At 51.5% G+C, this 17,231-nt stretch overlaps 1 protein-coding gene across 1 annotated transcript; it reads right to left on the bottom strand.

Moving 5' to 3' along the window:
* Nucleotides 1-373: 373 nt before the first annotated feature.
* Nucleotides 374-12,108, bottom strand: KLHL41 (kelch like family member 41). The gene is made up of 7 exons (XM_032945867.2): nucleotides 10,628-12,108; nucleotides 6,193-6,579; nucleotides 5,420-5,577; nucleotides 4,422-4,529; nucleotides 3,205-3,390; nucleotides 2,224-2,373; nucleotides 374-1,745 (listed from the first exon to the last, which is right to left on the bottom strand). The coding sequence occupies exons 1-7, from the start codon at nucleotides 11,426-11,428 to the stop codon at nucleotides 1,634-1,636; spliced, it is 1,902 nt and encodes a 633-aa protein (XP_032801758.2). The 5' UTR covers nucleotides 11,429-12,108; the 3' UTR covers nucleotides 374-1,633.
* Between the last annotated feature and the right edge of the window lie 5,123 nt (nucleotides 12,109-17,231).

Here is a 17,231-nt window from a genome sequence, read left to right as displayed (position 1 = left end):
GCAGCTCGTTCCATATTGGTGGTATCCGGTAGCGGGTTTTGTCCCATTTCTATTGGCTTTAGCGTCACCCTCCACAGGAGGCGAATTTACTTGGTTCACGATTGATGATGCAGATTTTCTGTTTGTGCTTCGCACGAGACTCGAAAGTTGAATCCACGCAGAAATGTAGGACAACCCTGTCCTATGAGTGAGACCAATCAACTTCCCGAGCTCACAGTTTCTTTTGGTAATTAGTTAGACTGGCAAAGACTGGACAAACATGTGTGTACAATTTCAGCTTTCAAGCCCTTCGAGAAGGTGTTTAGAACATTAATCACGTGTATAATGCGTCATGGGGTGAGTGTGATTGAGCAGAGGGGAACATTGGGACGAGTTCTGTGAAAGAATTTAGTTTAATTGTTCATCCTGTCTCAATGCCAGCTGCAGTGTCATTAATAAAGCCCACTTAATGAATAACACAAAATCAATCTAAATACAGACTCACACGCGTACAACTCAACACTCTACATACATACATACGCACACATCTTTTTGAAGACAAAGATCCCCCCATATAGCCTTCAACAGAGTGCTGTTGGCGAGCACTTATATTAAGGCCGGCACGGCACACGATAGGATAGTGTTAACCAGCTCGTATCGGGTCCAGATATAATTGGCCACTGATGGTAACCGTGGCCCTGAATCGAATTCATGGCGTAGTACACTAAACCATTTCTTTAAAACTGTTTTGTGCGTGTTTCTTTGTCCTTCCCCACGCACACCTCCGATTAGCACAGTTGGCTACGTACGGTGCGACAGAAGTTCAACGTACGTACAACCACCGCGACAACCGCTCCACACACACACACGATTATACGATCCACTTTCTATCCACCCATTTACACACACACACTAAGATAAAGTTCCCCCACTGACAGCGATATAGACTGGGAGTGCTGTTAACAAGCACCTATTAAGGGCAACAACACGAACGGTCGCCTCTATCTTCCCAGTGTTGATGTTAACGAGGACACCACCACCTTGAAGGTACTCGCTGTCAGTAGCCTTTACCTGTGTTGGTTCTGGGTGAGCGGTGGCGCGGTGATTAGCGCATTGCCCTACAAACCCGGCGACCCCAGTTTGATTCCCACTCACAAATAACAACAGTGGCGAATATTTGAACAGGTCGACTTAGCCTTATATAAGTACCTGGTGCAGTGTGTAAACATCAGCATTGGGTGGAGACAAAGACGGCCGGGCGTGGTGATGGCCACCCACCCCATCGTACGCTATGCCAGCCTTCAGCGGTGCTTACTAACAGCACTTGCCCCAAAAGTCTGTTCAGGTAATAGAGGGATCTTTGTCTTTGTTTTGCACGCAAAGCCGTACACGTTTGTGTTAATCGCTACGTAACTATATCTCGCGAAGATATACACCCCGACGGGAAGAGGTTGGGGACGGGGCAGGAGTCAGTGGGACGACGATGACGGGACGAGGTTGACGATGTGGATTGCTCGCAGACGCGTGTGAATATGCATGTAGGTCGAGGGCTGTGCATCGGTGTGTGCGTGTGTGTTTAGACGTACGTACGTGTGTGTATGTATGTGTCAGTGTGTGTGTGTGTTTAAGTGTATGTATCGGTGCGTGTGTGCTGTCACAGCTTGGCCATCTTGAGCACGTTGAGCTTGACGGACTGACACGAGGCCCCGGCCGCGTAACGGATCTCACGCAGGAGCCCGACCCACTCCTTCTTCTCCTCGTCAAACCTGCATCATCATCATCAGCAAGAGAAAGGAAAATCATCATCAATATCGCCAGCAGAAGCAGCAGCAGATTGAGAGAGTGAACAATCCTCACCATCATTTCCCGCACCGCCGATTAGCACGGTTGGCTAAGTACGGAGCGAAAGAAGTTCAACATCCATACTTCATGGTTTGCAAAAGAAAGGAAAATTATCATCTGCCGTCATTCACAGTAGCAACAGAAGTCGTGACAACATCATAGAAACTCATTATCAACATCAGCAGCAGCAGTCGGCAGCCAGAAACACTATCACTCTCACATTACGAAGATATTTAAAGATAATCATTGTCATCTCCAAGAGGCAGCGATATTATGAAGATCATCGTCACCACCACCACCAGCAGCAGCAACAAGAGAGAGGAAAATCATCATCACAGGCGTGTGTAAGTGTGATCGTGTCGTCGTGAGCTCGTGAGTGAGTGCGCGAATGCGGACACGCACTTCCACACGTCCGTCATCTCCTTGGGCGCGAACTGCTGCTCGCCCTCGGCCTGCACCATGGCAAAGCCCCCGATGCCGTAGAGAACGTCGTCCATGCTCACGAGGCTCAGCGAGGATCGCTCCTGCGGGAACTCCGTCTGCGTCTCCCACCTGGGGGTGGGGGTGGGGGAGCCAGGGTGGGAGGGTTAGGGACGGTGGTGGTGGTAGTCGTGGAGGTAGTGGCACAGTGAGGTTGGCATGGGAGCTGGTGCAAGGAATGAAATGGGACGTCCTGCTCGCCTCCCACCCCCTCGCACAATCTCTCCCATGTACCTGTGCACTATCCACCCACCCACCCATATACTTATCCACCTATTATGCACCTACCCATACCCACCAATCCACCCACTATCCCCCCCATCACACACCTACCTATTTATACACATACCAATCGGCCACAGCCTCTCGTATATATATACACACACACACTAAAAATCATCCACCTTCCACTTACACACCTACAAACCCACTCACTCAATCACCCACCCACCTATTTATCCACCTACTCTCCCCCATACCAATCTACACACCTACCTATTCATCCATCTACTTACCCAACAACACACCTATCAACAATGACGAAAAAAGATCCCCTATTTAGCCTTAACAAACTGTAGGGGCAAGTGCTGTTAGCGAGCAACTATGAAGGCCAGCACAGCACACGAGGAGGTGGATGGCCAACACCACGCCCGGCCGCCTTTGTCTCCCTAGTGACGATGTTTACACATCGCACCAGGTACTAATTTGAGGCTGAGTCGACCTAGGGGAGGCCCGGGACCGGTTCAGATAATTGTCACTGGTGTTGGCCGTGAGCGGGAATCGAACTCGGGTCGCCAGGTTCGTAGTGCAGCGTGCTAACTGCTACACCACCGCTCCCACAACAACACACCTATCAATCCACCCACCCACACATACATCACCCCCCCCTCCCACCCAGCTCACTTGTTGGTAGCGATGTTGTAAACCTCCACGGAGGCGGTGAGGCCTCCCTCCACCACGCCGGCCGCCACCCACACCTTGCCCTTATGCAGCACGGCCCCGCACAGCGAGCGCGCCACGGTCATGGGCGCCAACTCCTTCCACTCGAACTTCTTGGGGTTGTAGACCATGACCTTGCTCAGGCATTTCCTGCAGGTGTCACGAGCGGAGCGGAGAGGCGGAGGAGGAGGTAGGGGCGAGGGCGGGGAGGAGAGAGGGCTCAGCGCCATATTCTGATGAGGACATTCCAGGGATTCATTTCTGGACGAATATTTTCCGGGTCGTTGGTGAACTGGAATAGGCACATGACTTTTAGCCAGAGTCACAGCGAGATGTATACTGGATGTGGTGTGCCGGGCGTGGAAATGTTTTCCGAAAATGACACTTAGGGACACTTTCTGGGGTAAAGAAATTGAATTATTCTTTTAATTATTACTATTATCATTTAGTTTAATCCACATGGCGGCAAGGCGAAGTGTCAATTGCAATCGTTCAATTGCTCGCCAGCATCAACCGAATGCCATCATCATCATCATCACCACCAGGGATCTTCGGCCAGTGCTATTAATACGTGCAATACGTGTTTAACGTGCAGTAGGAAATGGGAGCACTTGGAGAAAATCCATGCAATATGATGGGATAACACTCAAAGCGCCACACAGATGGATTTAGAAATCTATTGCTGTACTCTCATTGCCTGGACACATTGCAGCCCCAGCCTACATGCCTCTATACTCTCTCCACTGCAGCAACCAAACAAGCATCTCTGTCACAGCCTCCACACTCAACCTTTTGCTCAGCGGGAGGTCACTCATTCTCCTCTGGAAGCTCTGTCATCTGGAACTCCCTCCCTTCCCCCAGCGATTCCAACTTGTCAGCTCGCTGACCCTGCTTCAGTCCAGTCTCGGGAGAGTCCATTAATTCCCCTCTGCCTCTAACCCACTGCCTCTTTCTGCAGCATCTTAAGCTGCGATCACGTGTAACCGCGATCGCATTTCCCGCACCTCCGATTCGCATGGTTGACGATGTACGCCGTGAAAGAAGCTCAACATGCATACACACAGACGCCATATTAATCTAAATTATTTTGTAAAATGTATTCTGAGATCGGACGACATCTGGGGGCATTTCAGGACCAATTTCTCTTGGTCGTGGTAAAACCACCAGGCGTCACCACTCACTTGTCGTCCGACTTGCCGCCCAGCACGTACACCAGGTCCTTGTTGGACACCACCGTGTGTCCGTACACCTTAAACGGGAGCGGGTCCGACTCGCCCCACTTGAAGGACCTGAGCAGATGGGGACACGGGAATCTCAGAGGGCAAACTCGTGGCATCTTGCAGGCACGATTCGTGGGTGGCCAGGCGAACTTAGGGAGATAAATACCACTGAGTGAGCTGTCCACTTTGAAAGCCTGGGTTTGAATCCGGAAGTTTTAAAAGAAAATTCGTGCAAAACAATCCATGCAGTAATAATGGAACTTTTGGCTGAGAATAATTTTACGCTAATCGAGCTGTTGGTTGTCGTGAACACGATTCCATGGGGAATTCTCAGGGAAGGTGGTGTACTATAGAATAACTTCTGGAAGATGACATCACATAAATACTTTCATTTTGAGGTCCCCTTCAATTGCTTCTTTTTTTCACTGGGTAGTTCTTACATCCTCACATGCCCTACTCATAGTGGCGCTCGTTTCATGGCAATCAAACTCGTGAATTATCATCAAAGCTGGAATTTATCATGATTAAATGACAAATCAAATGTAATATATATTTTTGATGTGTGCAATCACGCACCAAAAATATATAAATCACAGGATGCTGAAATTCTGATTCGAACAGTGGTACCAACGCAGTGTCTCTGAAACAGGCAGACATCTGTGACAAAATAACTTCAGAGCTCATCGTATTCCTCCAGTATGAATACATATTCTGATTTCTGAAATATTCTGATTCTGATTATAACCCCCTAGGAGAGCATGCGACATACAGACAGATCATTGGCTCGGACCCACATTCCCAGCATTCCCAGTCATGTGGACTCAGCGTCTGTGACACGACCATTATGATCCGTCTCATCCACTGGTGGCCAACCTCGCCGCGCAACACAGTACACGTGTGCGCGTGTGTGAGGGCGAAACTTCCGCGGATTTCTACTGTGCGCGGGCGCAGGGTCGCACTTTCTGTCGTAGCAGAGCACGGAGTCCAAGGTCACGTCTCCCGTGAGCTCCTTGCCCCCGATCGCGTATATCGAGTTCTCTGACTCCCCCAGGCCGAAGAGGACGCGTGGGGAGGGCATGGGGGGCATGCCCATCCAGTCTCCCTCCAGGTTGTCGAGCTGCGGGGTGGAGGTTGGGGGTAGGGCAGGAATACACGGGCACGGTTGGCTACGTGCTGTACATGCAATGGGGGCAAGGGGCGATGGGGGAGATGCATGCACCGATGGTGCGGGGTCGTGCACACACGGAGCCACGCAAACGGAATGCAACCACGCACTCACCCAAAGGTGAACACTCGCAAACCTCGCACGTACGTACAGACCCACAAACACAAAACAACACACACAGCTGCACAGGCACAATTAAACCACGCGCGCGCACACACACATGGTGTGTGATTGGTAGGGCTCACCTGTACGGCACGTGACTGGTAGGGCTCACCTGTACGGCACGTGACTGGTAGGGCTCACCTGTACGGCACGTGACTGGTAGGGCTCACCTGACTGGTAGGGCTCACCTGTACGGCATGTGACTGGTAGGGCTCACCTGTAAGGCATGTGACTGGTAGGGCTCACCTGACCGGTAGGGCTCACCTGTACGAAGTAGGACTGGTAGGGCGCACCTGACCGGTAGGGCCCACCTGTACAGCACGTGACTGGTAGGGCGCGCCTGACTGGTAGGGCTCACCTGTACGACACGTGACTGGTAGGGAGCGCCTGACAGGTAGGGCTCACCTGTACGAAGTAGGACTGGTAGGGCTGGTCCTTGTTCTCCTCGTCGTAGTAGAGGCCGCCGGCGAGGAAGAGCTGGTTCTCGCGAGTCACCAGGCTCACGTGGTTCTTCGGCACCTGCTCGCCGGACAGCGCCGCCAGGTAGCACTCGTTCTCCGTGGGGTCGTATGCCACGGCCGCCTCGTCGTTGACGAGGAGGATGAGGTGGCGCGCGTACATGCCCAGCCGCTTGTTGTCGTTGAGGATGCTGGGCAGCAGGGCGGCCTGCTCGTCGTCAACCGCCTCCACGTCTCCATTGACCGTGGCGCCCGCCTTCCCATCTGCGTTGGACTTGCCGACGGTGGCGACCGGCTGGGGCTCGGGCATCTTCCCCTCGAAGGCGTCTTTCACCTGGCGACACGGGGGGCGGAGGGGGCATGGACATCATCATCATCGTCATCATCGTCGTCGTCGTCAGCGTATTCGCCCTGGTGGTCGTCCACAATGTCGTCGTCGTCCTCGCTGTGAATTGGGCGTCACCCATCGTCGTTGCTGCTGTTGTCGTTGTGATCCGCACCACTGCTATCAGTGCCGGATTAAGCGATCTGCGGGGCCTGTAGCATATGTTAAAAAGGGGCCCTACATTTTTAAAAAAACCGACATAAATATTAAAACATATAAGGGGCCGTCCATAAATGACGTCAACCCACCTGGGGGGGGGGGGTCAGACATTTGTGACGATGTGTGACGAGGAGGGGGGGGGTCAGAAATGTGACGTCACATCAACATGCGCAACTTTAAATAAATAAAGACAAGACGTTCTACTTAATTAAATATACTTTTTTTTTAAAATAAATGTTTCTCCTACAACATCAGATTGCAGCGCCACATTAAATACGCACGACAATGACAATAGTTTAAAGCGATTTGAAGCATGTTTAATTTTTTTGGGGCGGGGGGGGGCAGAGTTTTGTGACGTCATATTTGAGGGGGGGGTCTGACTTTTTGTGACGCCGTGTGACGAGGGGGGGGGGGTCAAAAATCGTCAAAAATCGCGTGACGTCATTTATGGACGGCCCCTAAATGTTTCATTTGCATTGTAAAGTAATTGTATTTTTGTCATTATCTATACAGCCAGATAATACGCAAACCTACACAACCAGTCGTTCATAAAAGTTGAAGGCGGTATAGTACTACAGCAATAGAGCAAGTGCACAATCACTGAACCGGAATTGATAGCTTGGAAGCATTTAGCGCGGGGCCCTTGAAAGTGCGGGGCCCGTAGCTACTACATATGTTGCTACTTTTGCTACATATGTTGCTACTTTTGCTACATATGTAGCTACTTTTGCTACATATGTAGCTACTTTTGCTACATGTGTAGCTACTTTTGCTACATGTGTAGCTGCTTTTGCTACATGTGTAGCTACTTTTGCTTCATGTGTAGCTACTTTTGCTACATGTGTAGCTACTTTTGCTACATGTGTAGCTACTTTTGCTTCATGTGTAGCTACTTTTGCTACATGTGTAGCTACTTTTGCTACATATGTAGCTACTTTTGCTACATGTGTAGCTACTTTTGCTACATGTGTAGCTACTTTTGCTACATGTGTAGCTACTTTTGCTACATATGTAGCTACTTTTGCTACATGTGTAGCTACTTTTGCTACATGTGTAGCTACTTTTGCTACATGTGTAGCTACTTTTGCTACATATGTAGCTACTTTTGCTACATGTGTAGCTACTTTTGCTACGAGGATAATGCGACACTGACTGCTATCATCTCCCCAACATCATCGTCGCCATTGGTTGCAGCATTGTCGTCACTGACATCGTCACAATTTGAATGTTATCATTTTCAGTACAGATACAGTAATTAAATCGTCGTCGTCGTCATCACCCAATCCAATTATCAAGGAATCGTGGCGTTCATTCGCATCGTCGTGGTCGCCTTTTGCGTCTTCCATCATTTTCACGTCATCATCGCGATGATCGTCATTCATCACTGGTATCGGAATCGTGATGAGCATCATCATTCTGGAAGTTATTTTTACATCTCGTCCATCTTCAATTCCACGAATCGGGAACAGCACCGTCGGTTGTGATCCCTCACCCCGCCACAACCTTCCTCTCGCTCCACTCCTGCCCCCTCGACCCGCATGCATTCAAGTCGATAGAGAGTAAAGCCTTCAAATCAAGAGTGAAGCCTTCTTCACACTTTTCCCCCTCCCTGGGGTAATCCCCCCTGCAGCGGCATTTGGCGAGCCATCGAACAAAGATGGTCGCTGCATCTCGCGCTCCTGCGGCCGTCTGGAACGCTCTTCCTTCCCATATTAGGAAGCCACTGGAGCTATGGCACCTTGAAATCGTCGAGATCGAAAATTAATTTTTGTGTTTAATTTGTTGTCATTCCCCCGCACCTCCGATTGGCGCGGTCGGCTGACGTACGGTGCGAAAGAAGTGTCAACGTACGTGCCCCCAACAGCGGACTCGGCCCCTGCCCTGCTCCCCCGGCTCCCACCCCCGGCCACACCGCCACCCCCAGACCCTCACAATCGACAGCCGCCGCTGCGTCTGGAATGCGTCGTCGCTATTTTGGTGGGGAAGCGGCGCGCTGCTAAATTTACCTCCCTCGCCCCCTCCCTCGTGTCCCGTGCCCCGATACCGACTCTTAACTGCCCCCATTCACCGCATTATAAAAGTTGCTTATTCTGAAGAAAGAAAAAAAACCGAGAGATTGATTTTGTTTTTCTTCTGCCTGCTTTTGAGTGGAGTGGGATGGGGTTTCAAACGAAATACATGATATGCATTTGATCGTTGTAGGGTCATTGCCCGAAATGTCGAATATTGTATATCATGTTTCTGTTAGGGCAGTGCTCGTGACTAGGTATTATATTCCGTGATCGATTTAAAAAAAAAATAAAGTTGTGCTCGGACAAATTTAACTTTGCTTGTATGATATCATTCACGCATTGGGATGTTTGACAAATGTTTTTTTTGCAACCGGCTGTTTTGGCTCCATTTGATTGTAGACCACGGGTGATCGGAGAATCCCCACCTCGTTGCACGGACGGTTTCACAAACCCGCTTGCTGTGCTGCCACCGCGTGGTTACTTCTCAAGCAGCCCAGTGGGGCTGGGAGTTTCACACAGCTCGGCTTGAGCCACAAACTTTCGGCCTCTAAAGCGCTGGATTACAGTCGTGCAGAGTCACCAAACCCCGGCCAAATTGAGCTACACAGTCCGCTTGGATCCCAGTGTTACCTCGTGATCCACAGAAGGATTGGCACCAACTAAGGCGTCTCCTAAGCCCGTGTCCAAATCACCTGGAATGAGGCCGATTTCCTGAGATCTCGGAAAACAACGCAGATTTGAGCCTGGATATTGCTTGGATGGGCGACCACCACGCTGTTTTATATGCAGCTGCCTCATATGCATAAACATCTTTTCTCGTTCACATCGATTAACTACGCCGAATGCCACCACTTGAGCCACAGAAGGATTGGCACCACCTACGTGGTTGTTAAAGGGTGTTTCCACCGTTTCACCCGTTGTCCATCAACGCGACACAAACTTTTACACTTGGGATGTAACGACAATGAGGGGAGTGGTGGTGCAGCGGTTGGCACACTGCGCTATGAATCTGACTGCCCGAGTTCCAAACACAGCCACTCCTAACACGTGGCAAGTGGCATTATTAATAGATTACAAATCATTTTTATATTAAATCGTGACAACAATGCCTTTTGTTATCCAGGAAAGCCTCAATGGGTAGCAAGGCTACATTGGATGTTCAGTCAATTCCATTGACTTAATGTGATAGGATACTGGGGCACTTGCAAATAACCCAGTATACACGACCGATTACTACGGTTGGCTACATACGGTGCGAAAGAAGTTCAACATACATGCATGCCTACGATACTTCTCAAGATTCCGCAAAGATAGATTAAATAATTAATAGATACTGCTATCTCCTGGCCACCTCGCAGCCCATGTAGACACTGAACATCTTGGAGAAATCCCATTCATACGAGGGGACATCACTGCAAACATCGTACAGTTTAGAAAGTATCTACCTGCCCGCCTAACTAGCTCCAACGGTATTGAGGCGCTGGAGCCGAGGGGGTATGACGAGGGGATATGACGCTCACAGAGGATTCCTTTAATACGCGGAATGCACGAGTTTAAATTTCTGGCTCGGATCTTAACATTTCCTGAGTTCAGGTATCACCCCCACTGAGCATGTTTTTCTTAAATAGATTTCAAACAATATATGATTGTTATGAGGAAGGGCTTGGTGTGAGCGATCGTTACATCTCTGCTCGTGAGTGAGGGGGTTGATATCCTCCTCCCCAATCCTCCATCATCACCATCGAACATCACCGACAATCACCCATCATCATCATCATCCACCTCCACCCACCGTCACTCATAACCCCCCCCCCCCCATGACCCACCAGCTTGAGCTTCTTCTGCAGATCGGGGTTGGCCTTCACGAGGTCGCTCTTCTCCACGTGGTCGCGCACGAAGTCCTTGGCCATGAGGCGGAATCGTATGCAGTCGAAGAGGTCGGGGAGGCTCTTCACGCGCTCCTCCTTGTCGTGCTTGACCCAGCCCACGAAGGCCTCCCACACCATTTCCTCCTTCTCCACGTTGAGACCGTCGCACGCCACGATGGGGATGAGCTCCTGGGCGCTCAGCTGCAGGAAGTCCGCGTCCTTGCACAGCGCGCCGAAGCGCTCGGTGATGAAGTCCCGAGCCGACACGGCGAGACGGGGGCAGTCGAGCAGGAGGCCCAGGCGGAACACGGCCAGGCAGTTGCTGAGGCCGAGACGCCGCTGGAGGTAGGACACGCACACCGTGAAGATGGACGGGATCTGGAACATGTTGGCCACCGCGAAGATGTCCTGCACGTTTTCATCCGTGATGGCGATCTCCGACGTGTAGAGGTAGCGCAGGATCATCTCGAGCACCGTGGGGTCGACGTCGTCGAGTACCACTTCCTTCTTCGCGGTCACGGTCGCCTTCTTCTTTCCCGATTCCTCCGGCTCCTCCGACAGAAGGATCTCTCGGAAATAGGGGCTACACGCGGCCAGCACCTGCCGGTGACAGGGCAGCTTCTTGTCGCCCACCTTGAGTTCGCAGTCGATCATCTTGCCCTCGTCCAGCAGGTCTCGGAATCCGTCCTGCAGCAGTGTGGTCTGGTACACGCGCAGCTCCTCCTCCATGCTTTTCAGGGCAGCGACGCGGGGATCCATAACGGCCGGCGATCTTCCCTGCCTCTGTCTCTCGCTCGCGAAAGATGCGCGTCCGATGCCTGGGGGTCGCGCGGCCAAAAGAAAGAGGCCCGAGGAATCGCGGCGCGGGTGGAAGGGTGGAGGGCGTCTACTGTGGCCCGAGTATTTCTGGGTGAAGGATAAATTTAGCAGTGGAGTGGTGGCCACTCTGGGTGGGGGTGTTGAAGGGCGGGGGAGTGGATGGTGGTGGAAAGAGGAGGAGGAGTAGGGGGGGGGGTGCAGGCGTCGCAAGGGTGATGGTCAGGGGACGACGGAATGACGGACGGATCGGGTAGGTGGGTGGGTAGGGCAAGGAGTCAGATGCGCCCCAAGCCTTTTATGATGACGAGGTGACTTTACACGAATGTAGGAAGAGACGCACTGATGAACAGATGAGCGGACAGACTGATGGAATGATGAACGAACTGCCACACTTCTCGGCCACAAAAATACCTAATTCCTAAACGTAGCCAGAACCAGACAAAGCACACTCAGGGCTTGCCTCTATCCTGTGCATATAGCAACCTCGTCTACACGGCACCGCTATTCTCTGTGTGCACGACTCTGGCTTCTAACGCGTCGCGATGTTAACCTACGCCTCCTGCAAGGTAATCGCTTCCGCAGATGCCAATTGTTCTCCATGCGCTCTGCTTCTGTGCGGAGACGCGTCCGTGTGTGTACATATATACGCGTTGTGTGTGTCCAGTGTGTATAATTAGCCACGCGTGGAAGATTCTCGGATGAAGGGGGTCGAGGGGGGGGGTAGCGGGGTAGGGAATAGGGGAATAGGGGATGGGCGCAGCAACAGTTGTGCGAGAGAGACGACAGCTGTTTGGTGGGCGGACTTCCCGGTGCGCACGTGGGTGAGCTGATGGATGCGTGGGTAGGTGGGTGGTGGGTGAGTGTTGTGGTTTGTGGGTGAGTTGATGGGGAAGTTGTTGCAGTGGGGGTTTGGTGGCTGGGTGAGGGACTCGGTTGTTGGGCGTGTGGGTGGGCCGACTGATGAGTGGGTGGCGGGCGAATGGGTGAGTGACTGAGTTGGTGTGTGAGTTGAGTTGGTTTGAGTGACGGTGGGTGAGTTGACTTGGTATCTGGATCGCTGGGTCACATGGTGGGTGACTCGAGCTGGTTGGGTTGTTGTCTGGGCACGTGGGTGACTTGGTGCGTGACGTTATGGGCGTCTTTTTGGACGTCTCGTCCTGGCTGAGTTGCTCTCTGGGCACGCGAGTGGCTTAATGGATGGCTTGATGGGTGACTTGATGAAGTGACTCGATAAGATGGCTTGACGAGTAAATTATTGCGTGTAACATTGTGGATCAGTTGATGGGTGACTTTATGGGTAGGTGAATTTGTAGATGTCCCAATGGGTGATTGACAAGGTTTGGTTGATATCTGTACGAATGGCGACGCGGGCTGCTGTGTGACGTTGGCGTCGGGGAAGGGTGCAGTTGTTCGGTGGGGTTGGTGAGGCTGTCGAGGCCTTGCCAACAACGGTGATGTCAGGAGGTTCAAATACTGGATGTCGCGCGCGTCCCGATATAGACGCGGCTCGCTGTTGTTGTGGGCCCCCTCTGTGGTGGAAACGGAGCAAAGACCAAGACGCGCGGTTATTCCAGAAGCGCTTTTAGTACGAGTGATCTCAGTTCTAATGATGAAGTCATGTTCCGGAAGGGGTTAAGAATGTTGACATTTGGCTAAAGCGGACAGTTGAGTCTATTTGCGCAAATGAGCAACTAACAAAAATAATCCGAACGCATTTTTTTTTAAAAAGAAAAGTATGGGGTCCCCAAAATTGACGCCCCGGAGGTTGATTTGGTTTCACTCATTTGGGTAGAGTCAGAGTCAGGTTCCTCTCGGCTCTCAGATGTCGCGCTAAAAACTTCGCACATTGCACGATCCCCGGTATCGGTGAACCGAGTAATTCGCCTTCCATTGAGTGTGACGCTAAAACTCGATAGGAAGCAGGCGAAGCTCGCGACCGGTTCTGAGTAATAGTATAAAGATACCATACATTGAGTCGTTGCCTTTACAACCTGGTAATATTTTTACCATCACCCCCATCACCCCCCATCACCCCCATCACCCCCCCACCGACACCCCCATCATCCTCGACTAGAGGATTCGACGAATCGTCCCGATTCCACTGAGAAACGTTTATTTTCGAACCCTTTGTTACTGCGTCCTTTGCACTGTTTATCCGTTGAATTTATGTCTCGTGTTGGCAACTGAGTCCGCTCCGTGAGCCCACGTGTGACATTGGCACATCATTCGCGTGCCATCCGAATGATTAGACAAACGAGCGATGCATCGTATGGAGAGCCTGGTTTTCTTGCTGCGGGCATGAGGAATTCCACAGTCCGAATAAACACTCACACTTCGTGAACAGACTCGTGTTAATACTCTCACAAGTCGCACATGTCTGAATAGACGCCTTTATGAACGCTTTCATCTGTGTGAATATTCTGTCGCATGTACGGACTCACATGTCTAAAAAGAAACTCAACCCATTATGAAACTGACTCGCTCACCTGTCTGAACATACCCTCACCTATCTGAAGAAAAACTCACCTGTCCGAACAGACTTTAAAGTCTAATTCTTGACTTAAAGCTTTCGTGACTGCAGGAATTCATCCTGATGACGAACGCTTGTGTTGCGATCGAAACGTCGTAGTTTTTTGTTATTTTCTTTGAACATATCTACGTGACTTTACCGAAAGACCTAAAGAATAGGTTAACCTGTCTGAATAGAAACTCACCTATCTGAATAGACTCTCACTCTTGTGTGCGTGTGTATGTGTGTATGTGTGCGTGTGTATGTGTGTATGTGTGTGTACGTGTGCGTGTGTATGTGTGCGTGTGTATGTGTGCGTGTGTATGTGTGTATGTACCGGTGTTACGTACGCGTGCACCAGTAGTACTCATATGTACGTGTCTGTGTGTGTACAATGTGGGGAGCGGTAGTGTGGCGGTTAGCGCGCTGTGCCGAGCCGACGTTGATAGGTGCTCGCTAACAGCACTTGCCCCTGCAGTCTGTTAAGGCTACACGGGGGATCTTTATCTTTTGTGAATGCTGGACACCCAGAGTCTGGGCAAGCAGGACTCTCCCCGCCCTAGCGAACCACACGCGCGCGTTACTCGTGGCGACGCAGGGGACGCGCGTAAACTTCACGCTGCTGCGCTGATGCGGAACGCGTCCGGAGGGTGGGGGGGGGGTCAAGTGGAGGAGACCCCCCCCGTCCTAGCCACGCGATTCACTGACCACGACGCCTCTCCGTTTAGTCCAAGGGCCCGGATCGGATATTCGGGGCCGTCCATAAATGACGTCACGCACCTTGGGGGGGGGGGGGGTCGGTCAGACATTTGTGAGGGGGGGGGGGTGATAAATGTGACGTCACATCAAAATGCGCAACTTTAAATAAATATAGAATTGTTATAACAACACTCCTACAACATCAGAGTGCAGCGCCACATTAAACACGCACTACAATGACAAAAGTTTAAAGCGATTTGAAGCATGTTTTATTTTCAAAATGGAAAAAATGGTTTGGGGGGGGGGGCAGAGCTTTGTGACGTCATATTTTAGGGGGGGTCTGACTTTTTGTGACGCCGTATGACGTGGTGGGGGGGGGTCAAAAATCATCCAAAATCGCGTGACGTCATTTATGGGCGGCCCCTTCTCACTTTGCCGGCACACCACCTAACGAGGCATCGCTTTCCGCGGTTCTGAATTTATTGATGTGGCCAATAACAGCGAATTAAGAGGCAACCCTTTGGCATGAGTGGGATAGCAAGTAATTCACTGGTATTAGCTGTATAAATAAATAACATCGGCACAAGTAATGTTTTGGAACCTTAAGTGATACCAAGTTTTGCTCTGGCCCATGGACTATTTTACAGGAGCGGTAAGCATACGAGCTGGGTTTAATTTACCACCGCAGATATCATTAATATCTCACTCTAAACCAGGAACTATCTGAGGTCGGCTCAGCCTTAAATGAGTATATAGTACATTATGTTGTATATCAGTACTGGGGAGACAAAGGCGGCCGAGCGTGGTACTGGATACACCACTCCACCCTGTGCCGTAATAGGTGCTCGCTAACAACACTCGAAAAGAGTGAGCTTGGCGATCTTCACAGACTTCACCCCGATTCTGATGACGCGAGGTTATTCCGAGTGCCGCACACACCACGTGCCCCTGGGTCGTGTTACCGCAGACCACACGCACAGAAACACCCCCACACTCCACCACTCACTCACACACTCCACCACTCACTCACGCATCCAACCACTCGCACACACTCCACCACTCACTCACACACTCCACCACCCACTCACACACTCCACCACCCACTCACTCAATCAAGCATCCAACCACTCGCACACACTCCACCACTCACTCACACACTCCACCACTCACTCACACACTCCACCACTCACTCACTCACGCATCCAACCACTCACTCACACTCCACCACTCACTCACGCATCCAACCACTCGCACACACTCCACCACTCACTCACACACTCCACCACCCACTCACACACTCCACCACCCACTCACTCACTCACGCATCCAACCACTCGCACACACTCCACCACTCACTCACACACTCCACCACTCACTCACACACTCCACCACTCACTCACTCACGCATCCAACCACTCACTCACACTCCACCACTCACTCACACATCCAACCACTCGCACACATTCCACCACTCACTCACACACTCCACCACTCACTCACTCACTCACGCATCCAACCACTCACTCACACTCCACCACTCACTCACGCATCCAACCACTCGCACACACTCCACCACTCACGCATCCAACAACTCACACACTCCACCACTCGCACACTCCACCACTCACGCATCCAACCACTCGCACACACTCCACCACTCACTCACGCATCCAACCACTCGCACTCACTCCACCACTCATTCACACTCCACCACTCACTCACACTCCACAACTCGCACACACTCCACCACTCACTCACACTCCACCACTCACCCACACTCCACCACTCGCACACACTCCACCACTCACTCACACACTCCACCACTCATTCACTCACGCATCCAACCACTCACTCACACTCCACCACTCACTCACGCATCCAACCACTCGCACACACTCCACCACTCACTCACACACTCCACCACTCGCACACACTCCACCACTCACGCATCCAACCACTCACACACTCCACCACTCACACACTCCACCACTCACGCATCCAACCACTCGCACACACTCCACCACTCACGCATCCAACCACTCACACACTCCACCACTCACACACTCCACCACTCACGCATCCAACCACTCGCACACACTCCATCACTCGCACACGAAACTGCTTGCTCACTCAATGACAACCCCCATTCACGAGGACACCAAAACCACGCACACACTCAACTATTTGAGAGACTCAACCATTCACATCCACCCAAGCACTCACTCTCGCACCCAAACACACTCGCGTACGGAATCATACTCACATTCACTCATGAGCATGTGCACACTCACTCTCACACCCCACTCTGTAGATGACCCATTCACACACACTTACACGCAAAGACCCTCCGTATAGCCTTAACACACTTTTGGGGCAAGTGCTGTTAGCGAGCACCTTTGAAGGCCGGTACGGCACACGAGGGGGTGGGTGGCCAGCACCACACCCGGCCGCCTTTGTCTCCCCAGTGGCGTTGTTTACACATCGCACCAGGTACTCATTTGAGGCTGAGTCGACCTAGGGGAGGCCCCGGACCGG

Source organism: Petromyzon marinus, chromosome 4 (assembly GCF_048934315.1).
Source record: "Petromyzon marinus isolate PM22_M1 ecotype Great Lakes invasive population chromosome 4, UKy_Petmar_22M1.pri1.0, whole genome shotgun sequence".
Lineage (NCBI taxonomy): Eukaryota > Metazoa > Chordata > Hyperoartia > Petromyzontiformes > Petromyzontidae > Petromyzon > Petromyzon marinus.
Note: the sequence above shows the minus strand (reverse complement) of the source record. Positions and strands in the feature narration are given on the sequence as shown.

What these genes read in the sequence shown, in the direction of transcription:
- KLHL41 (XM_032945867.2), bottom strand. Translation starts at nt 11,428, where the DNA reads ATGGATCCCCGCGTCGCTGCCCTGAAAAGCATGGAGGAGGAGCTGCGC. An exon ending in GTGCTCTGCTACGACAGAAA is followed by an intron (nt 4,530 to 5,419) that starts GTGCGACCCTGC and finishes CCATCTGCTCAG; the next exon opens with GTCCTTCAAGTGGGGCGAGT. An exon ending in GAGATGACGGACGTGTGGAA is followed by an intron (nt 1,746 to 2,223) that starts GTGCGTGTCCGC and finishes ATGATGATGCAG; the next exon opens with GTTTGACGAGGAGAAGAAGG.